General features: G+C 36.3%; 3 protein-coding genes and 1 long non-coding RNA gene across 4 annotated transcripts in view; 2 read left to right on the top strand and 2 right to left on the bottom strand.

Annotated features, from left to right (window-relative positions):
* Positions 1–3601, bottom strand: part of LOC144435864 (cytochrome P450 4V2-like) — a 30236-nt gene extending 26635 nt beyond the window's left edge. The window contains exons 1-2 of the mRNA XM_078124503.1: positions 3439–3601; positions 1472–1584 (exon numbers count right to left, since the gene is read on the bottom strand). Of these exons, the coding sequence (XP_077980629.1) occupies positions 1472–1584; positions 3439–3601 (276 nt within the window). The remainder of the gene's footprint in view (positions 1–1471; positions 1585–3438) is intronic.
* Positions 3602–13369: 9768 nt separating this feature from the next.
* Positions 13370–19649, top strand: LOC144435546 (solute carrier organic anion transporter family member 1B3-like; the record flags this gene model as incomplete). The annotated part of the gene is made up of 6 exons (XM_078124134.1): positions 13370–14042; positions 15170–15490; positions 17723–17887; positions 18195–18375; positions 18986–19127; positions 19632–19649. Coding segments are annotated over exons 1-6 (1500 nt in total), but the record flags the coding sequence as incomplete, so codon positions are not given.
* Positions 19650–19682: 33 nt separating this feature from the next.
* Positions 19683–22969, top strand: LOC144435037 (uncharacterized). The gene is made up of 3 exons (XR_013480873.1): positions 19683–19813; positions 21429–21493; positions 22893–22969. It is a non-coding gene; the product is annotated as an uncharacterized LOC144435037 (long non-coding RNA).
* A 1047-nt stretch (positions 22970–24016) lies between these two features.
* Positions 24017–25025, bottom strand: part of LOC144435547 (lysosomal alpha-glucosidase-like) — a 33891-nt gene continuing 32882 nt past the window's right edge. Inside the window, exons 16-17 of the mRNA XM_078124135.1 lie at positions 24433–24632; positions 24017–24079 (exon numbers count right to left, since the gene is read on the bottom strand). Coding sequence (XP_077980261.1) covers positions 24017–24079; positions 24433–24632 — 263 coding nt within the window. The remainder of the gene's footprint in view (positions 24080–24432; positions 24633–25025) is intronic.

A 25025-nucleotide genomic window follows, 5' to 3' on the forward strand; every position in this document is an offset into this window, starting at 1 on the left:
CAACTAGACACCCAAGGTAATGGACCCACCAAATATCATGGCAATCGGTTCAGCAGTTTTTGAGTTTAAGTTGTTTACACACACACACACACACACACACACACACACACACACACACACACACACACACACACACACAGACAGACAGACAGACAGACAGACACCGGGCGATCCCTATAGCACTACTGAACCTCAGTTCAGTTGTGCTAAAAAATGACGGACACCTATGATCACTTATACCTCTATACCCATATACCCACCTATACCTAAAGCTACGCTTTCAGCTTTCGCTGACAGTGGGGCTAAAAAGGTGATGAAATGCTATTCAAGGTGTACGATATTACAAGCAAGTTATTGTACCTACACAAATTATTTTCAAAAAATGTTCTAATTGCAGCTAGTGCAACTTTAAACCTATTTAATGACTTCAGTTGTTCCAGCCAATGTGCTCTCTAATGACATCCCCCCCCCCCAAAAAAAAAAAAAAAGAAAAAAAGAACTGTTTCTGGTCAGAACATTTTGTCTAAAGTGACATGAATTTTGAAAATTCTTTTAATATCATTCTCAACAAACCTGTCACTCAATCTACTATTAAATGGCAGTTACTGTTCTTTTTAATTAGTACTTTATAGCAAGTGTGTGGGGCAGATGTCATTTGCTTGTTCATGATTGGCTCTGCAGTTGTCTTCACTGAAGTAGGGAGGGTTATTTTTGTGTTTCTCTACAGACCTAGACTGCATGGGCTGGAAAAACACAAAAAAAAGACTGACATGAAGGTATTTAAGTGATGCGAGCATTGACCAGAAACAATTCTTTTCTTTTTTGTGGCCAAGACAACAATTTTTGCTGTGGGTCAAAATGATAAAATGTTTTCTTTCGTGTCAACACACAGTAAGATATAGGAAATGTTGGTGGGTGACTTTAATAGGAAAGGTGCTCTTCATCACTGGTGCACATTATTTACTCATATTTTGTTTTTATTTGGAAAGAGTTGGTCTGTTTGAAGTTTATGACACTGGTAATCCAGCCGTTTGTTTACCAAGATAGATACAAACTAAAGATGCAAACTAAAGACAAACTAAATCTAATGTACTTCAAGGTGATAGATTACACAAGTGGGTGATCTATTGGTTACTCTGTTGTGAGATTTTAATCACTCTGTGATCAACATAGTGTAAACATTGGAACTCTCAAAACATCACTGCAAGTTCATGGAACTCTAAATAAACTTGTTTTCAGCGATGCCTCCCTACTGAGACTATAAATACACCAACATCCATTCAATAGCTTATCACTGTTGCATCAACATGTTGTGACAATAGTTTTAGTTTGTGTCTATCTTAGAAAACCTGAAGGCTCAACTGTCTGGGTAATAAGTCCTTATTTATCCATATGGTTCAATATATGATGTTTGATACAAAACGTTTCAAGGTTGTCTGATAAAATTGACTATCATCATCAATTAACACACCTCAGCAGCATCAGCTCTGGATACCATGACAACAGGTCTTGGTCCAAGCCATAGTCGAAACATTTTTGATTTTTCATATTCGTCTGCCCATTTCACAACCTGATTAAAAAACTCTGGAAGAGAGGAAATAAATACATATGTATTTGTGACTTAACCATAATTCATAGTTTTCTGTTAGAATAGCCTATCACTTTGACACAAATTAACAGACCTTGGTACACTCTAAATTACAGTATAGAATAATACCTCCTACGTTGGAGATTTACGACAATTGTGAATATTAATGAGACAATTATAGAGAAGTAATGAATTTGTAATGTAATGACTTCCCTAGACGTCAAAAGAGATCTTAATTCAGATTCAAACATCAAAAGATATCTTCAGATTCAAATGTTGAAAGATATCTTCAGATTCAAATGCCATTGGATAGCCTTTAGACTATGGCAACTCAGTGAAATAAGTGTTTGCATCCAAGGTTTGCAGCACTGTTGTGCAACAATGACAGCAAAATAAAAGAACGGTCATGTATGATGTGGCAATATAGCTGCTGTAACTTTAACATTTTTCACTTTGTTTAAAAAAAATACTAATTGCCTCTTGTATTTTTTTTTTTGGCAAACCTTGACAGATAAACAGAAAAGAAAAGTGACAATTCAGTAAAATGAAAAAAAGAAGAAAATTTTTGCAAACAAAATTATTGCAGCTATACACATAGCATTGTTTGCATGGTAATGTTAATTGTGAACAATTGATAAGATCATAGGTAAAGATGGTCATAACAAGTTCAGGATAGTAGGTGTAAACTAGTCTGTATTCAGACGCCCATTATTTATTTATTTATTTATTTATTTATTTATTTCTTACTAATTATGTACATATAAATAACCCATAACATGCGATATAATAATCAGCAAGTTGATTTATTGATTTGATTTGATTTATTGATTTCACCAGGAAAAAAAACATACATAACAAATAAATTAACAAAATATATAAATTAAATTAAGTCAAAGAATATTCAATCAAATACATCAGTAATTACATGGACCTGGTGGGGGTTGTAGAAATAGTTCTACAGAACTAGTCTAGCCCACAACCCTTACAGAATGAGTTAAGTCGAAAATACTGGGTAAAACTCAGGTAGCGGAAAAATAAACAAAATGTGATAAGAATAATTGTCAAAATATTGCTTTGCATGAACGAATAAATAGGATTTTCAACAACAACAACAACAACAACAACAACAACAACAACAACAACAACAGCAAGATAGACATACATTCATACATACAGTGTACAGTGTACATTCTCTGTTCTCTACACATGATACAGAATGTGCACTACTCACTGACGAATCGAACACATAGATAAACTAGTAATCCCCTGTTACATAATCTGACTTCATCCAACGTCCAACACAGAGTGGTCCAACACACACCATGTTAAAGACGACTGTTGACAGTCGTATGTGCATTATCTCACAGATCTATAGCTGCAATAATTGTAGCGTTTTGCTGCGATTTTGAGGGGTTTTTTTCGTCTGTTTTGGCGACTTTTTAAGTTTTGGTGTTTAACCAGCTTCAAGTTTGATGCGGGTTAAACACCAAAACTTAAAAAGTCGCCAAAACAGACGAAAAACTCCTCAAAATCGCAGCAAGACGATTATTGCAGCTAACAGATCTATTAGTGTCACTATCATTATGTTGACTCCGTTCCAAATAATATCTCCAATAATTGTAGTCTTATATTCTTATATCAGTTGATCATTCATATTGTTATATTGGTTTGGGTTACTTCCATACAACAAAAAAAGACAAAATAAAGTGCCAGACAATGCACTTCCAAACACTATGACCTTTAGTGACCTTGCTATTGGAAGAGTTCTACTTCCATGGGAAGACTGACACCTAGAACAGATCAATTAGGGTCAATAAATTATTACAATGGCAGGTGTATGGTGACCTTACCCGTGCCATCACGTTCAAGTTGATGTGCATTTCCAAGAAATGGTACGGCTGGAGGTCCTGGAATTTTGTTGACTATCCGCCAAAGTTTCAAGTACTTTAGTAGTGGATAGACAATCAGTGATGCCACCACCACGATCAACGTTATTACTCCGATTGCGGCCATTGCCAAGATTATTCGTCACACCCCAGTCACTGTCAAAGGTCACTTTGAGAAGAACTTGTGTGTTTCCATACAAGAATGGCGCTATTCAACGAAGCGAATTACTCTGTGACTTTACTGTTACACCTCTTGCTTTGATCGTGTGACGTGTAAGCATATCAAAGATCGAAGTCCGTGCAAAACTCCATCGATTCCCATCGACACAGGTATATCACATGAAGCGATTGTTGCCGATGAGGGCGCTGTTTTTTGACATCTTTATCAAACAGAAGGTTGAATGAAAACTCAAGCGCCGCACTTACGCGAACTAGCCCCCCCCCCCCCCCCCCCCCCCCCGTGAGAAGTTCTTCCCCTACCTTTTACTGTCGAGATGTTATTAAACATTTTCTTTCGTAAAAATATTTCAATGCTGCTATTTTTTAATATAAAGCTTGGCAATTGTTACCCGAAATGGTCTGAATCGCCTAAAATTTCGAAAAGTGTCAAACCCCCCACAAAGTTTCTAGGAACCCCATGAGATGTGTACATATTCCTATGTCAAACTTTCCTCTTCAAATCAAATTGATGTCACATTAGGATCCAATATGGCCGCTGAATACTAATTGAATTCAGCATCCTGTTTTTCTAAATCGTTTTCTTTCTGAGTGTGTTAAATATCTCTTGCATCTAAAAGAAGCTCCCTTAATTCATGTTTTCTTCCCGATTTTCAAATTCTTCTGATCTCTTTATTGGCATTTGCTGTTCTTTGTTAAATTAATTCGTCTGCATGTTCTTTTGATGCTAAACGTAATTTTCTGTTTTTGTTTTAAATTTTACACAGACACGTACGTTTCTTTTAGCGCGATCATATTTTCCTTTCCATATATCATATAAGTTATTGTCATCTTGGGAACGAAATGACTCTTTTGACGACAATTCTTGTTGCAGAGTCTTTTCGTTACTCCAATTCTTGTTTTCTATTTAATTTTTGTGTAGCCTTGGTATAACTTTAAGTGGCCAGGATTTCATTGCCCTCTGTTAGCTTCTTAGCCAGGACGTGGCATAAAGTCAATAAACCAGTAAGAAGTGTAATTATTTTATTGTTCGATGACAATAGCTAATATATATATGAAAAAAAACAGACCAGAGATCACTTTTAGTTATGGAAATGACATGAAAATAAGTATCAGGTGTTGGCCAATGCCGTTGAACATTTTTATATTTAGTTTCAACTAAGAACTTGATGACGAGCATGAGTGTGTGAATCTTTAGTCTACTTCTCTTTGTCGTCAATATCTAAGGTGTTTTTATGGTATTACTAATCACCTGTATCAAAGGAATGCATAGTCAAAAACAACACACCTCAAGACGTTCTATCTAAGCACGGCTAGTACCATGCACAACATCCCTTAATTGAAACCACGACCATGTCTTTGGCCTATACTAGTAACAGTGAAAATTATGTCACTATGTCGTGTAATTCATGATCACATTCTTCAGAGTAGGAGAATGAAGTGAAGTGTCACTACTTATAAAGTAGAGAAAAGGTATGGTAGATTTCGTTCCACGGATACGTTAATATTGATATTGCACATTGTCTTTCTTGTAAGTCAATGTCGATATATATATTTCATGCTGTGTTTATCATATCATATCATATCACATCATATCACATCGCATCACATCACATCACATCACATCACATCACATCACGTCACGTCACGTCACGTCACGTCACGTCACATCACATCACATCATATCATATCATATCATATCATATCATATCATATCATTTTCATTATCATTGTACATTTTATTTGACATTGAAACAAAAATAAAAACATTAACATTGAACTATTAATTTTATTAACAAAGACATGATTGAAACAAATTTCCCGTTATGTTATTGGAAATGAAATCATCATCTAAAATTATTGAGCTTTATTTCATTTTTGAAGTACTCTTGTTTACATAAATCTAAAATACTATCATAATAAATCATAGTACTTTGCAATTGGAAGCTGTAACGAAAGCTAGCATTATTTATTACGTTTATGTATACTTTCGTCATGGGTTCCTTTAAAGCCGAAAACAAGTCCATGTATATGTAGCAGTTGTTTGGAATGTTGAATTGGCGGCACATCGATCCTGCATAAAATTCAGAGGTTATGTTCAGTTGCAGCTAGTGCAGCTGAGTCATACATTGAACGTTGGTGGCGTAAATTGTAAGGGAGTATTGTTGATAATCGTACTTTTAGCACTATTACTTTCTTCTCAAACATATTGTTCGACATACCAACTACTCGACAGCGTGTTTGATTTATTTTTCAAACAACTTTCATATTTCAGACTAGATACAAGTGTAAATCCTGCCTTCATCTTCTCCGACCAGTTCATCCAAATATCCACCAAATTGCCAAGTAACTACGTATACGGACTAGGTGAACACAGAGACAGTTTACTGCACAATATTGACTGGACGAGTTTTTCATTCTGGACATCATGGTTTTCCTCCAATGGTGACTCCCATGAGTCAATAATTTCTCTCTTTGGAGCTCTTCCTTATTTTTCTGTCTATCACGTTGTTCTTGCAATTTTGCTATGACACCCTTCTTATAATTTCTATCCACCATATGTCCCTCCTGGATGGTACAACCATAACACGAAAGTAAAGCGTTTTCTGTGTGTACAACAATCGTTTATAGCATCAATATCAAGCGTAAAAGTATACTGTTTCATTTGCTAATTGACCACATTACAAAGGCCTCATGTCATGCTTGTAAAGAAACCAATTGAAACAGTGTATTTCATCTACACCACATGTTTTACCTCGAGCTCCTGAAATTCCAGTCTCACAACATCAAGGAACACTACTAAACTGTCATGGAGGGACCCCATTAAACCATGACCAGGCTGTTCATCCACCCCTGCCAAATGTACCACCCCGGCTCTACCTCCTCAAATACCACCACCACCACCACCACCACCATCATCATCATCATCATCATCATCACACATCTAAACATAGCGTTCGACATAATTACTTGCAGAATGTATGAGGATTCGCGGAACGTTTTATAAATAGCTCGAAATTTCCTTGTTTTAAAATGTGAATTGACAACGGGCAATTTCAGAAACTCGCTATCGGACTCAACATAATTTTAATAAACCCCAAATCAAGAATTGTTTTCTGCAACTACAAAATTATTCAGATTTAGTTTATTCTTACATAATAAAGTTCAATGGTTTACAAGTGTAATTATGCCAGGGTAAATTACGCTGAAAAGTAAAGTTTTGATTTTGAGGTAAACATTATAGTTTTGAATCGTTATAAATTACAGTTTCTATTTGTTGTTTGGATAGAGAAGTTTCTTAGGGAAGTTGAACTGTGTTTTGTAGTAAGTGATGTTTTTTTACATTTCTTTGCTACATTGGTTTTAGTTCAATATAGTTGTGTGGCTTGTTTTACCAGTACTTCAGTTGTTTTATTTTTTTTATACCTGACTGTGTATGTGTTGCTATTGTACGTGTCACTCAGTAGGGCTGACTGGTCAGAATTGATAGGGATGTCATATCCAATTACTTCTAACGCTGTCTTGCTCGTAAAAAACATACGTGTACGTGTCCCCAGTAAAGTGTTCACACCATTTGTCAAACCGTTGTATTATCTAATTCATTTGTTTAAATTTTGTTTCAATCAATCAATCAATCAATCAATCAATCAATCAATCAATCAATCAATCAATCAATCAATCAATCAATCAATCAATCAATCAATCAATCAATCAATCAATCAATCAATCAATCAATCAATCAATCAATCAATCAATCAATCAATCAATCAATCAATCAGTTTATTTCAAAACAATAAGGCCACATGCCCACAGAGCAAACAATAACACAAACGTTTCAGTTCATAGAGGGAAATTCCTCTCTATTTTTCATTGCAAAATAAATAAATGAAGCTAAGTTATTAAATAAGTTACATTATCAGAATTCAAAAGTGAAATGAACTTATCATAGGAAAGGTTCAAACGAAACCACCTTGGTAACAATTCATTTCGAAGGTCCTTGTAAAGCGGAAAAATTGCTAAGAAATGATACTCGTCCTCAATACAGTACAGATCATGTATACCTGATGGACATGTGTAATACAGTATTTACAAAAACCTTGAGTCAACAGGAATGTTTTCATGTCGTCCCCTCTCAATTTGCAAAGGATGCGAAGAGCAGTGAAATCTTGACAGTGTTGTTCTAAATTTACACAACACAACTTAAATATCTCTCTGGTTCAAGCATTGATTTGAAAGTGTGGTATACCTGTAGGGACGAAGTCTAGGAGATGATTCGATATCTTCGTGCCAGATCTGACTAGCACAGTCTTTTAACCTTTGGGTGAATTCAGACAAAAACTGACTAGTGGAGCCTACACCCTGGTTCAACCATACATAGCCGAATCCAAGGTAACATTAAAAGCCCAGTTAATTGATTTTATACTTCTTTCTTCTTCTAATCTTTTCAACATTACTAGTAATGTAGCATTTGTAGGGGTATCTATTAGTGTCCATTTGTAGTATTTTCAACCAACAGACATGACACAGATGGGAAATCTACCACATTCTCCTATTGCTGCCAAACCATCTGTTTTCCCACCAACAATCAAAAGAAACTTGTAAAACTGATAATGAACTTGTTCAACCTGGTGGGGGGGGGGGGAATTTTGTTTGTACAAATGCAACAGGTTTGTAACAGGAAGGCATAACTCAAGATGAAGGTTTTTTAATGTTCAAACAGGTCACAGTCAGTTAATTGAATTGACGAAACCGAAAGCCAATTAGTCCTAGTATCCGATTTTGCCAATTTCAAAGAGTTAGATTGTTAAATTTGATAAGAATATTCTATTTCAACTTTACAACTTGACTGGGTGTTAGATGAATAACCAGATGTAAACTGAATGTCTTCCGTAAGGGCAAAGTTTTGAGATTGTCGTTCCTACAGACAATTGTTGGAATACAACAGAACATATGTAATAAGTTATTTTTTCTCATTAATTGCTATTTGCTCATTGCTGTTAGTGATCTCCTGGCCAACCACAACATGTACTGTGACATTTGTTGAGAATGTAAAAAAAAAAAAAAATAAGCGCATCGTCGTACCACATTAGACAACATTTCCTGACGAGAAACTATTTTTTCCTTTTTAGTGGCCTACAAAAATATGCCAATAATTTATTAAAACTAAAAGCTACATCAATAATATTTTCAGGACAAGTGCGCTTTGGTATCGCAAATGCATGTATCAAATTATATTGAATTTGAAGTGTGCATTCTTGAGATATAGCCTAATTACCGAAAACCATTAATTATGTCAATTTCTCGTTAATATTCTTGGGATGTTTACCGAAACCTAATCAGTTCTTGTCACTACCCTACAGAACACATGCAATAAATTTCGTTTGAATTGAGCCAGTCGTGTTTTAGAAAATGGTGATAAAGTCGCACCACTTTAGACATTTCCTGACGAGAAACTATTTTTTCCTTTTTAGTGGCCTGGCCTACAAAAATATGCCAATAACTTATTAAAACTAAAAGCTACATTAGTAATATTTTCAGGACAGGTGCGCTTTGGTATCGCAAATGTGTGTACCAAGTTATAATGAATTTGAAGTGTGCATTCTCGAGATATAGCCTAATTACCGAAAATCATTAATTACGTAAATTGCTCATTAATATTCACGGGATTTTTACCAAAACCTAATCAAGTCTTGCCATTATCCTACGGAATACGTCTTCAAAATTTCGTTTGAATTGAGCAAGCTGTTATGGAGAAAACGATGACACAGACAGACAGACAGACAGACAGACAGACAGACAGACAGACAGACAGACAGACAGACAGACAGACAGACAGACAGACACACCGACTTCCACCCATAAATATATCTCTTCCTTTAATACGGAAGAATAAACGATGTTTATATTAATTATTGAGAATCAACCTGATAATCACAGACTACCATTCATTATGTCCCCAAATAACCCTGCCAAACAAAGTTCATTAAACTCTATTGTGTGTTCGATCTATGTTTTAGTGCTAGTTTGTGCCTAGAGACGAAAGTCATGAGAAGCCATTTATTTACATTACGGTGTGCTTCACGAATGGAGTCCACGTGATATACCCATGAAAGCTGGCCATTCATATGTAAAAACTCCTACATTGTAAAACGTCGATATCAATAAAAGCCGAGGCCGATGTATTACTTATTACGTTTCATGTAACGTATTTTGCATTTCTGCTCAAGGCTTATACATTCAAATAAAATATCATGAATCGTCCAGCGACATCACCGTCTACGAAAACAAAATCGGGAAGCGAAGTATAAGTTACATTTGGCTTTTAAACTACTATGTTGTCATATTTCTTGGTATGATTAGTGTCGACCTTTCGGTGTTGAGGGACATGTCAGTCAATCTAGACCCATGCACCGTCTGCAAGCAGGTCTAGCCACTTGTTTGCTAACTTTATAAATATGACACACTCACTGATTGATATATGCCCGTTGAAATGAAAGCGACGCCTCTTACTATGAATTACGACCCCATATTTATGATCATGCGGCCCATGTCCTCTATATTTGCAAATTTACTTCTCTGAGATTTTGGTTGGTAACGATAACTGACACTTGTTGTCTTGACTTCAGATTGACATTTCACCTCTTGGACCTTATGAGCGTTACATGCAAATGTCCAGGACAGAGGAGGCCGGAAAGGTCTCACGTGACACCCATGTGACCGTTTCGCGATAGGACCTCATGCTTTTATCCATTTTATTACCATTTGCGTCATAAGTCTTTCGTTCAGACGATCACTATTTTTTAAATGACCATTACGAGTGTAATGCAAAATGGTTATCGTGTTTTTAGTTTTTATAGTGTGTCTAAAACGAACACAAACTTTGGTACTCGACAAGTCAATGTTATCGATATCTACATTTCTGTGTTTTTCACCTCGGTCGTTTTAACACAAAATTATGTTTCTATGTATGCTTTTGTCACTTTTCTATTAATTGTCGTCATGAATTTCATGGTTCTGCAGCGATCTCCCGAATACCCCGCTTTATAATGTCACTACTTTTTGTTGATTTTGGATGTTTTCAAGAGGGCGACCCATTACATGTATGATGTGCGTGCATATAACAAGCGAAGTGGCTTGACCGTTGACGGCTGTCCTCAGTACATTTGCTGGCCGGACGTGCTTATTGACACTGACTTTCGTGTCGTGCAGTGATCGTTACCCGTAACACTAATTGTCAGCGTTTCCTCTTGTATCCTTAAAATGTTGTCCTTTTCAGTCTTATCAAGTCGTGTTTTTGTATAGTGATGGGTACAAAAAACGTACCTAGGTATACCCCCACGAGTATCTGTTTATTTGCTGGTTTATTTAATTATTTTATTTGTCCCTATACTTGTCGTTCGTTTGCTTGTTCATTTGTCATTTATTTGATAGTTTATTTATTTATTTATTTATTTATTTATTTATTTATTTATTTATTTATTTATTTATTTATTTATTTATTTATTTATTTATTTATTTGTTTGTTTCGTTTTGTTTTGTTTGTCACACGGTTCCTGGGTGCCCTGTGGTCAAAGGAGGTCACCTTCGACTCCTGGGCGGATCACCCACTTTCTACCGAAAATCTTGAGTAGACCTTGTCTATTTCTAACTATAGTCATTTAAAAGCACACAAGAATCCATCTATTTTGCAAAATTTGTAAATTTTGGGCGAAACAACAAATGGGCGAAAAACTGGGTCCGGCGAAATTTACGACCTCAGCGGGGTCAAGTATTCTTCAAGAAATCGCCGAAAAATCGCAGTATTCCTATCCAGAAATAATTCCAAAACCGATTCTTCTTGCACGGAGGGAGAAATATCAGTCGAGATTTTCGCTTTTCTAGTATCCAATATGATGAATTAGTGTGAAAGTTACGGCGAGTTGATGCTCCCAAACTACGGCTGGTGAGCATTGAGCCAACCACCATTGTGAATGTACCTACACGATCGATCGAAGTTGTACACAATGGAGCTTTCACAGTTATTTTTACCCATCATGCTCTGTACCCCTTCCCTCCTCTGGTCCAGGACTCGCCGGTGCATAACACGGGCAAATATAATATATATAATTACAACCTGTGCGTACACAGCTTTGATGTAAGTACACACTTTTGATCGATTCTATTTCCTAGTATCACACGATGAACAACTCTTGTATAGCAGAACTTAGTAATATATATTCATGCTTAGGTAAGTTTCATCGAACGAGTGGGTCACTTTCTAGCCTAAGTTTTATTGGTACAGCTGTAGCGTAACACGTGATCTGAATGACGACCGGGCTTAGAACTGGCCGGTGAAGACTAACCAGTGAATCCATAGTAGACTAGAATATTCTGATATTTCAAACTTTTCAAATCACACAAAGTCTACTTTTGACCTGTGATATTAAGCCAGGCGAAACGAGTCGTATCAAAAGAACACTTTCTACACTGGCTATGACCTTGAATATTAAATAACACCACAATTTACATGACTGTGAACTGGAACACCTCGCATTTAAAACGACAACACCACTGTCCACAGATCAAGAGCCACAGAAAGCGCTCAGGAGGTCAACATTTATTGTACGGTGCTCGCCTTCTAATCTTTCAAACTCTCTATGTGAACTTACTAGACGTTCTTACAAGAGGTCATCATAAACAAACATCAACCGTAATTGTACATGCCCCCTAGCCTAGGCTATATGACATGCAACTCCACACTGACCTGTTCGCTATACTGTATAAAGCGATTTGCACAATGTCACGCACAAACAGAAGCATCATTTCTGTAAAGATATAAATGGAGACAGACGAGTCACCTGTAACTTCTTCAGAAATAACTTCTACTGTTTGTGAAATATTGGGCATATGTAAATAGAGACACCTGTCATTGTCATTCTTTTGTATTTGTGTGTAAACGTACGTAATAATTACATTAACTGTTTTGGTATGTATGTTAACGTTACGTCATGCAATATTGGGTATGTCAAGAGAAATGTCCAAAGCACCGTAGTCCAATACATGTATACGGTGTAATACGCCTTTTCTCCCGAGAGCTCAAGGCGCTCACAATTATTACCCCTGGCACGGATCAATGGCGTTACAACGACTCATTATACTTCCTCATCTCCCGGTGTGAGCATACAATCCATTCCGGCCTTTATAAGCGCATATTATTAAAGCATTCACATTGCAACTTCTATCCTACCAGGTCCCTAATTATACAGCTGGGTTTGACCGAGGCCCAAAATCATCGTTCAAATATTGCACACAGACCAAACCATTCAATATGTAATTTACTACGAAGTGAAACAATATTTGCAAATGGAATCCAGTTAACCCGGAATAAATGTCTTATTGCTTGAATAGAAACCTAATACCAACAGTGCTACAGTTTATCGTATGACCCTGTTAACACTGCTTTATTTAGCACTGCCGTTGCCAGTGGCGCCACAAAAATGCAAGGTTAAGTACTTGAATATTACTTTCTGTTGTATGTCGTGATCTATGTTCCTTGTGGGTCAGTTTTAATTAACCTTTGAGCATTTGTAATTTTAATTAAATTGTAATTTATTCCTGGAAACGTGTGCTTAAAAAATATTGTGTTTTGTGTTTTTCTTCAGGACTGTATCGTCTCAGTTGTGGGTACCCATCGATGATTTGAAAGTCACAGAACTTTAAGTTCGGAAAAATTCTGAACATGGCGAAACAACACGATATTCCTCTTTCTAACGTCAATGAAAACCATGAAGTAAAATTCAAAGACACATCAGAGGAAAATAACGTGGGTTCATCAATGAACGAAAGAAAAGCTCTCCTATGTTTTGATGATGTCCGTTGTTTTGTCGTTGTTCTAGCCAGTACAATATGGTTGCATGCTACGATGGCCATATATGGTACCACTATTCTCACTACATTAGAAAAACGATACAACCTAAGCAGTTCTCAACTCGGTTTTCTCGTTAGCATTGGCCAAATTGGGACCTTGACTAGTATTATACCAGTCGCTTATATAGGTGGTCGGCCATCGAGTCATCGCCCTCGCTGGATGGGCATTGGAGTACTCGTCCTCGCCGTTGGCATTTTTACAGCATCTTTACCACATTTTGTTGTGGGACCATATGGATATGAAGATATTAACCTAGAAGAAAACACAACCACAGGTATTCATACTTGTTTTACAAACCAATCCATAGTGGTCGACAGTGAGTGTGAAGAAACCGGAAAAGACATTTCCAGAGATAGTAAGGTGGCGTATGCATTGGTTGCAATGGGGCTTATGATAACTGGAGCTGGATACAGTCCATTCATGACCTTGGGAACTACATTTGTGGACGACCATGCCACACATGAAAAATCGGCACTTTATCTTGGTAAGAGGATTGTGCAAAATGTTGAGGAAACGATTGTATTGTATTGTATTGTATTGTATTGTATTGTATTGTATTGTATTGTATTGTATTGTATTGTATTGTATTGTATTGTATTGTATTGTATCGTATTGTATTGTATTGTATCTTGTGGTGTGGTGTCGTATTGTATTGTACTGTACTGTACTGTATTGTACTGTACTGTACTGTATTGTATTGTATTGTATTGTATTGTATTGTATTGTATTGTATTGTATTGTATTGTATTGTATTAATTTCCTTCTCGTTTGGAATAATATTTGCTAAAACTAGTTATCTCTATGTTTTTCTGTGTAGGGAGTCCCCTGTAATTACAAAGGCATGAAGGGGCAAGCTTGGAAATCAAACTAAGCATGGTCTGTTACGTAAAATGTGACACCCCACCCTCACCCCCATTCCGTTTTTTAAAATGAGACTCTCTCTCAATTTCCTTTCTCTAAAACATGACCCCCCCCCCCTGTTCAAATATTTAAAAAGGTTATGATTGACGTAAGTATTAATTAATTAATCAATCAATCAATCAATCAATCAATCAATCAATCAATCAATCAATCAATCAATCAATTAATTGCATTGCCTTCACACAAATTCACTGGTGGTAGTAGTAGTGGTGGTGGTGGTGGTGGTGGTGGTGGTGGTGGTGGTGGAAAACTCTGTAAATTCACCAATGTGGCAGCAGCAATGGGATCGAATCAGCCAATTGGTTGTTTTTATTGCAAAGATGACAACAGGGTTGGTAAGGCAAGTGGATAAATATAGTGAATACATGTCACCGTACCTAGCAACAATACCCTACCTGTAGTAACAGCCAAATCATGGTGTATATGGCAAAAGATAACAACAGGGGTAGTTAAGCAAATGGATAAATATTTTTTGAAATTACGTATACTCACCCAGCAACTAAGAAACTGTACATAGCAACACTAAAATGACCGTGCATATTGCATGGGGAATACCAAGAAGGGATTTCATGTGTAATACAAAAAGATCAACATAAACTTTACAGTTAAGCTACAACGCCATTGGCGCTATTTGTTTGTAGATAAATGGAAATTCATTAAATTTCATAAATTTGTTTCATTTCATAACAGGACTCGTCAACATGATGTGGGGAATAGGCCCTATTATGGCAACATTCATCGCTGCAGGTAGCTTGCTCTTATATGTAGATTTTAATAGAATGAATGACTCGACTATCAACATAACTTCCGACGACGATGAATGGGTTGGAGCGTGGTGGTTAGGCCTTTTAGGCGGCTCCATACTTGGGTTTCTACTAGCAATTCCATACGCCTTTATTCCTAAAGAACTAAAGAATAAAACTTCAGAAGGTCAGTCAGACTCGACAACGAAACGCCAAAATACAGACGACAGCGGTAGTAGTCAAGATTTATCCCAACTTGGACTTCGAGGTATGTTCATACTTAGTTATTTTGAAATGCCAATGTCAAAAGTTTTCCTAACATTTCATGTATTAAGCTTGACATGGATATGTTATTATCCAATATTTTCTTCATTCAGACGGAAAATACTCATGGACTTGTAATTATTTTGACCCTACTCGTCTTCTACTCTAGAAGACCCCTATGTCAATCGTATTTTACTTAGATTAGCCAAGAAAAATCGGAGAAAAATATTATTATTCCATTCGTATGTCATTTCCATTTCGTCTCTTTTAAAATCTACTTTCCAGTGATTTTCATATTAACTAAACCATTGGGGATGGACAGTTATTGTGACTATTAATGTTTTCTGTTGATATCAATTTCATTTGAAAAACTTTTGGAAAACAAACGCTGCCGAAAAAGGTATTTTCTTATATTGATTTCTTAACATCTGTGACGATCCCTGTTACGTCTGCCCTTGTTCATTACTGGTAGAGGTGTGTAGATTAAGATTTGTTCATGACTTGACGATTCCATCAGTAATATGCAAATTAGGGTTAAAAACTTATATCTCGAGAGGTACTTGGTTAATGAAACTGAAACTTGGTGAGATGTTTCTAGAAGTGTTATTCTGCAGACTTGTTTCATCACATTTAGACACAATTGGCCCTAGCAACCATGACCACACCCTTAGCAACAACCAAATGACAGTATATTTTGCTAAAATAACAACATCATCTGGTAGGCAAGTGAACAAACATTCAAAAAGTATGAGAATATGCCTAGGAACAAGACCACTCCCATAACAACAGTCAAATGATCTCATGTATTGCAATGATAAAAACAGGGATTAAAAAACAAGTGAATAAACACTCAAACAGTATGTAAATATGCCTAACAACAAGACCCCGCCCATAGCAACAGTCAAATGATTACGTATATAGCGAAGATAACAGGGATTAATAAACAAATGAATATACATTCAAAAAATGTATGCTACTATACCTAGCAACAAGACCACGTCCATAGCAACAGCCATGTGATGATGTATATCACAAAGAGAACATCAATGATTCATTGACAAGTGAATGATCATGTGAACATTCAAAATGTGTATGCAAAATTGCAAATATGTCGAGCAAATGACCACGCCCATAGCAACAGCCAATTGATCGCGTATTGCAAAGATAACAACAGGGCTGGATAGGCAACTGGATAATCATTTAGCAAATGAACACCTATACTGAGCATCAATCGGCATGTGGACAAATATTTTTTTAGTCCCCGCGGAGGAAGTCCGGAATGGGGACTTATGGATTGGGTTCCGTCTGTCCGTCCGTCCGTCCGTCCGTCCGTCCGTCCGTCCGTCCGCAGCTGTTTCTTGGAGATGCCTGGACCGATTTTTTTCAAACTTGGTACAGGGGCAACATACTATGGCATACATATACACGTTAATTTGTTTTATGATACGATCCAATATGGCCGCCTAGCAACCATTTTGTTTGCAAATTTTCCCTGTCTAGAGCCATAACTCAGACATGCTTTAACAGATCTCATTCAAAGTTGGTATTAGGACAGTGTTCTATGACATACATGTGCATATTCATTGTTGTCATGATACGATCCAATATGGCCGCCTAGCAGCCATTTTGTTTGTGAATTTTCATGTCCAAAGCCATAACTCAGACATGCTTGAACAGATCTCATTCAAAGTTGGCATTAGGACAGTGTTCTATGACATACATGTGCATATCCATTTTCATTGTGTTACGATCCAATATGGCTGCCTGGTAGCCATTTTGTTTGAGAATTTTCGTGTCCAAAGCCATAACTCAGACATGCTTGAACAGATCTCATTCAAAGTTGGTATTAGGACAGTGTTCTATGACATACATGTGTATATCCATTTTCGTCGTGATACGATCCAATATGGCTGCCTGGCAGCCATTTTGTTTGTGAATTTTCCATGTCCAAAGCCATAACTCAGACTCCATTTTCATCGTGATATGATCCCCCATACCCAACCAATCCTTTATTGTTGGAGGCATATTCCATGTCCAACAAGCACACACAACATATCTAAGTCTGTTTGTTTTAGGTTCACAAATGTTGTTGCGTGATCAGAGTAGTGATAATTCCTTAAAACCCAATTATAGCGGGGCTATGTCATTCTCAATGACTTGTTTAAATAAAAAAATAAAAACTGACAGTTGTGCTACAACGCTATTGGCGCTATTTTGTATCAATGTTCTTTCACAGGTTTTCTTAGATCATCTTGGAGGCTGGTAACCAATTATACTTTCATGATAGTTTTGATTGCGTATGCCCTGGATTTAGGCAGCACTTTTGGTGTAGTTTCATTCATACCTAAATACTTGGAACTGCAGTTTGGTTTTCAGCCTTCCACAGCAAACATTCTATTAGGTGAGTCGTGTGAATTATGAATTCGTAATCTTATATCCAAGTAAAAGTTGATAAGTCGTAGATTTTAGTATTTCTCAATTCAAGAGTTCAGTCTATGATTGCATGCAATGATGGACGTTACAATATTTCAAAGTTCGTGCAATAATCACATGTCCGGATTTGTTTTATATTGACAAACAGGATCCGTCGCGTTCGCCAAGTAATACGCGCCCTAAGATATCACCACTTTGAATCTGGTTCAGGACTCCTAAGTTCACTAATTGAAAATAATCAAGTGACACTTCTATATTGTAACCATCCTGTACAGGAGCGCTGGGTCTAGTTCCCTATGCTATTGGCATGATTCTTGGAGGATACCTCATTAAGAAGTTAAAGCTGGGAGTATTTGGTATGCAGAAAATGGTAATGATGGTGTTTGGTGCTGGAATGATATTAATTCTCTTGTTATATCCACTTGCTTGTGATAGCTATCATGTCGTTGGTATCGGGTAAGTATACAAATTAAATAAATAGATAAATAATATTATAGCCTGTGGAATGTACCTTATGTAATGTGTGTATATTATGACTGTACTGTTAAAGCTCGTGCCCATAAATGATAAACCTACCTTGGAAATACAAGTCTTGAACTTCTGTTGTTACTTTGCTTACGACAACTCTAACCTATTCTCAGTACTGTTAAAATCACGAAAACAAAACCAGAGAACGCAGTACACATTTTTATATAGAAGTCAAGACGATCAAAATAAAATTAAACCATTTGAGAATTCAATATAGCAGCAAAGTAATCTATGGGAAAATAAAGATTTGGATTTCCTTGAAAACGAGATAGTGAATCACTAAACCTGTTTTGTTATTTGAAACAGGAGAGAATACAAGCTTTCTCATGTAGAAATTTGGTTTATTTTTAAGCTGTTTTGATTTCTAAGTATTAAAATCGGTCTAATAATGAACAGGTCTTCTTCCCAATACAAGCAGACTAACAGGCCAAAGTTTGATTTTTTGGGGAAAATAAATGTTTGGAAGCATTACAATGTAATATTATTCTATATTGGCAAACAAAAATATCAATTATTATATATGGTTTCATTCCTTCAGTGAAAACAGGATTGACAAGACACAACCATGTAACGTAGACTGTCAATGCTCCATTGATTTATACAGTCCAGTCTGTGGAAATGATGGCAACACGTACACCTCAGCATGCCATGCAGGATGCACAGTATATGGCGGAAATAACGTAAGAATACACATTGAACATATTCATAGGTCCCATATTTCATGTTCATTCGCGAACGTTTCCGCCGCTATGTAAATTCACAATGTGCCATCACCCCAGGAACAAGTCGTTACCATAGCTAACCATGGAAGTGCGTTGTTCCATCATATACAGTGGAGGGAGGGGTGTGGTTTCCTTCACCATTTTGTATGGCCTTACTTTGGCAACTTACGGAATTCGTCGAATGTTTTAAGTGTTTCATTGATATTTGATGGTACCGATTAATTCAAATCAAAGTAACGATGCATCCATAAATTGATATTAGTAAGTTGTCAAACTGTATTCAAATATATGTGATTCGTTTTGTGACATGAAATAACACTTTATTCTCTACAAATAATAACGTAATAGTCATAAGAAACTTGCAAAGTTTCATGTTTCTAATTTGACTAAATAGTTCTTTGCTACTTAATGAAATAATAATGATTAATATTGTCAATATTTCGGTTTTCACTCTGTTGACAGACCTACACAGACTGTGGGTGTATACATCTCTCGGAGTCTAATTACAATGTCACTACAGCAGTGGACGGCAATTGCAACGAAGTTGAGCTGTGTCCACGTTTTTATCCATTTGCCATTCTCCTTTTTGTTATATCATGTCTGCATTCCCTAAGAGAGATTCCATGTATGATGCTGGCTATGAGGTGAGGAGAAAGCGGAGAATCAGTTCTATGGATGATAAATGGGCATTTACTGTTGCTTTGGATTCATAAAACACCTATAAGCTTATATTTTGTCTATTTAAAAAGTCAAACAATATCAATAACCATGTTTGTGGTTCAATAATTGCAAAAAATGAAAACAAATTTAAGTGTGTAAAACAAATTGTTTCTATATATAAGAAAGTGAACTGAGTATTTTTTATAAATATACCCAATCACCACGTCACATGAGTAATCAGTACATGACGTCCAGTCACGATGCACATGTCTGTGGCCTCCCCATGTATGGAAACATTACCATGCTTAAAGGTAGTTTGATTAATTGTTAGCACAGCATGAACTGATATGGTTCAGTAGTGCTATAGGCATGGCAAAGTGTGTGTGTGTGTGTGTGTGTGTGTGTGTGTGTGTGTGTAAACAACTAAAGTAAAAAAATGCTGGACCGATTGCCATGATATTTGGTGCGTGTATTACCTTGGTTGTCTAGTTGGAATATTGTTCAAATCAAAGTGATTTTACCACTGGTGTGTGATTTTTGGTCAAAAACTACAACTCAAAAACTACTGGACAGATCGGTCTGAAATTTGATGGGAACATTTTTAGTGGTGTTTAGATTAAGACTTGTTCATGATATGATGATTGTGATATGCAAATTAGGGCTAAAAATGTGTCCTTTTGGTCATAAATATATAAATTCCAACTTATTGCAGATTGGGTTCAAATTTGTTGTGACATTCGTATTGGTGTTTAGATTAAGAATTGGCCATAAAATGATGATCCCATCAGTGATATGCACATTAGGTCTAAATATGTGTCTTTATGGTCAAAAATATATAATTCCAAAACTACTGAGCAGATTGGGCAAGAACCTAATGGGGATGTATAGATGAAGCTGTATTCACAACGTGATGATCCCATCAGCAGTGTGCAAATCTCAATTTTGGCCAAAAACTTTATGTATCTTGAAACTGCATGGTGAATGGGGTTGAAACTTGGTGGGTATGTTTCTGGAATTGTTATTCTGCAGTTATTGTTCAAAAGATTTTGACACAATTGGTCCTAGCAACCATGACCATGCCCTTAGCAACAATGAATTGATTATGCATATTACATAGATAACAACAGGGGGTGGGTGGGTAAGTGCAAAAAATGTATGCAAATATGACTAGCAACAGGACCCCGCCCATAGCTACAGCTAAAGGGTTTATATTGCAAAGCTAAAAACTGAAAAGGGTAGGCAAATTAATAAAGATTCCAAAAATGTATGCATATATGTCTAGCAACAAGACCATGCCTATAGCAACAGCCAACTACAGTTGTGCTACAGCCCCATTGGCAGTATTTTGTTTACTTGTAATTAAAAGTGATTACAAATCAAAATGTTCCTCTTTCGTCACAAATGTTATTGCAATCGATATCCTTACTCATATCTTTAAATATCTTCTATAGACAACGGCAATCTTACATATATTGCACTGCATGGTAGATTTAGTCATTTCCTAGACATTGTCCTTCACAACATCAGGAAGCCACGTATTCAATCTCCCTGGTAATTTCTGACTACTTGTTAACAATGTCATTGTATTCATTCTTCTAGGTCAGTTCCAGTGAAGGACAAGTCATTCGCGCTAGGATTTCGATTCTTAATCGTGCGACTTGTAGGTAGGTGGCATATTCGAACACGTTTATTTTACGACAGGCAAGTTTTTTGTAGACAAATGACAAACATTCAAAAAATGTATGTAAACATGTTTAGCAAAAAGACCACGCCCATAGCAAGTCAAATGATCACGTGTATTGCAAAGATAACAGCGATTACTAAATAAGTGAATACACATTCCAAAATAATTTATGCAAATATGCCTAGCAACAAGACCACGCACATAGCAACAGCCAAATAGTAGTGCATATCGCAAAGATAACAGATTCATAGACAAGTGAACAAGCTTTCAACAAATGTTTGCAAACATGCTTACCAACAAGACCACGCCCATACCAACAGCCAAATGATCAGGTGTATCGCAGAGATAACGGGGATTAATAAACAGGTGTATAAACATTGAAAAAATATGTATGCAATTATGCCTAGCAACAAGACAACGCCCATAGCAACATCCATATGATGGTGTATATTTCAAAGATAACAACAGGGTTGGATAGGCAACTGGATAAATATTCAACAACTGAACACCTACACCTAGCATGGATCAGCATGTGGATAAACAATTTTAAACTTGTACAGCTGTGCTACAACGCTAAGTCCGTTTGTTATCTTGATTATTCCTTGATTGAGTACTAAAATATTAACCCATACACACAGCATAATTTTGATAAGCGGAGAGCTTTCGAGTGCAAACTGTTAGTCTTGTTCCATGATAGATGGCGCTGTTTATGAATTCGTATTATCTGATTGTTCATACTATTCGTATAGAACTGGACCAACCATTCAACCCAAAAACATTGATGTTAAATAATGCGATTCAGAACATCGTGACTCATATTTCGAGCACAACAGAATCAATGAAGTAGACTCATGTTGTCGTGACGTACATATGACAAGGGTATAAATCCCCTATATTCTGTTCGACTGAGTACAATTTGGTTTGTGCATGGTGTAATATTTTTTGTTACTGTAGTGTATCTAGGTGTAGTAAAGTTGGTGGTTCCCTACCATTATACTGAAAGAAAACGATAACTGTAACATTGACAGAATTTTATATCTTATTCCCTAATATCTGTCTTTTGTACAACCTTGACACTACATGTCGCAAGTTCAAGTAGGGACACAACCCTTAGCTCATGAGTTTTTTCCGGACGAAATGAGGACAAATCTTGGGGAATAGTCTAAGTATACCAGTACAGCCAGTATTTATGAAAAATTGGGAGTAATGGCGATATATTGTGAACGTTTAATATTTGACTCGTATTTCGAGCACAACAGAACCAATGACGTAAACGTGCATTGTCGTCATATAGAACCACCAGGGTATAAATTCCTTCTATTTTTGTTCAATTTGGTAAGCGCACGGTATGATTTCCAATAACACGTCTTCTATTCCAGGTCCCATTCCATTGCCGATATTGTACGGTAAAGTGATTGATATGGCATGTCGTTTGTGGAGGACTCTGTGTGAAGGCACTATTCTAGGAGAATGTTTGGCCTATGACCACCGAGCTTTTAGACTCAATTTTGTTCTTGTTGTCTTTTGTGTTAAGCTTTCGTCATTTCTATTCATGTTGCTCGCATATTTTCTATGGAAACGTAAAGAAAGGACTAGACCTTCGAATTACAAAAATTACAACATCAATGAGAAGGAAACGGTTGAAGTCAGTGATGAAGAAGAAGTAAACGATACCGGAAAAAGTGCCATGATGATTGAAGCTCAGTCAGCGATGTAAAACCAGTTTGTTTTCTGATATGATGAAATTTCACATTTTAACAAGTTTAGAAAATTTATATTCCACGAAACTTAAATGTAGGCATCAAACATAGTATGTTAATATACTTATTGTATTCTTATCAGACTGACGTCACGTCACGTCACGTCACGTCACTTCTATACAGTCAAGACATTATACATTCTATATCCCCTTCTATATTGTAGTATTAAATATATGTCTATGAAAAGACTAAATTCATTTATTTCGTGCCGATGTAAAACATATGCTGCAACTACATAATATTAGATACACGTTGACAGGTAGTCGTCGTTGTTGGCGCACTTCAGTCATTACTAATGGTTGTGCCAACGACTAATCTCAGCTAAACACTTCCATTGACAGGAACTTTCGTTGATTTTAACAATTTTTTAAAATAAGTTTTAAGATGTACAAAGTGAAATGGAAAACTAGATTTCTGTCAGTCTGACCTTTACTATTCATGAAAACTTGATAAGTTGATGACTAGTTGAATTAACATAATTATGGTTGCAAATTATCACTATGACACTGGCAAAGTTAGACAATACAGATATGAAGACACATGTCATCTAATGAAGCATTGTTGGACATGTCAAAGATCAAACACACCATTAAAGAAATGTAGATTTAATCTAAAATGAAACTTACAAGTGAAAAATTTATTTTGAAAGTGGGAAATTTTTATACCATTGGAGTGAGATGTATATTTAGTAAAATCTCAACTTCTACATTCCCGCCATGACCAACTGATGCAGCGCCACTCATTCATGTCCATTGGATAGTGATGTCTTTCGTTAGTCGAAGGGAAATATTATTCAAACGTAACACCTAGAAAGTGAAGCAAAGATTTAACATGTTGTTACTGCTTGTATGACGTCAGGATATGAACCCAAAGCTGCTAATCGTGAACTTATAAACTATTCTGTAAATGGGTCGTTTATAGTCTGCAAGTCCTAGATACGACGTGGCGTGTCGTCTTATCAACCAACACTCAACGAAGACATGACCGGCGAGGGCGGAATTACACGACGTATCTTACATGAGACTCAAACTACATCATAATAATTTAGAATAATTAAACTCGACAGGCTTTCTCAAATGTATACGACTGTCTGAAAGCAGCTAATATATAATTGTGCCAAATGTAAAGTAAGATTATTTGAATGGAAATTCATAGTTACCCTATTTTGTAAGTCAAATGTGAATTCGATCTCCTTGCCATTTGCCTTGACTATCTGTGGATTATTCATTACTCCACATACCATAACAGAACCAAGTATCATTGTCTCTACCGTATATCCATTGTTGATGACTGTAGAGTTGACGACATTCCGTGCTGCGCTAAATTCTATTGCTTCGTATTTCTTCTTATCAAACGAGTCTGTAAGATATCGGCACAACAAAGTCAATAATTTTTTCCCAAATAATGTATAGAAAGGTTACTAATTAGTAGCCTGGATGTTGATTGATGTAATTAAAGTATGGCAACTTTTAAAACAAGCAGAAGGTGCTAGTGGTAGTAAGTGTAACGAGTGAATGTATTTTCTTCACAGCGTTACAATTTGTAAAAATGGCTGTAATTGATATTTTTAGATAGAGATGTGCGATTTTTATTCATATATTTCAATAAAAATATTTTGTAAGATAAGGGGTTATTTGGTATTGATCATACATGTTTTGAGCCACACTGTATCTAAAACAAACACGTTCACACATACAGGCACACAGACATCTATATCTCACCTAACTAGTGCAGATCTATATCTCACCTAAT

This window comes from Glandiceps talaboti, chromosome 5, assembly GCF_964340395.1.
Source record: "Glandiceps talaboti chromosome 5, keGlaTala1.1, whole genome shotgun sequence".
Lineage (NCBI taxonomy): Eukaryota > Metazoa > Hemichordata > Enteropneusta > Spengelidae > Glandiceps > Glandiceps talaboti.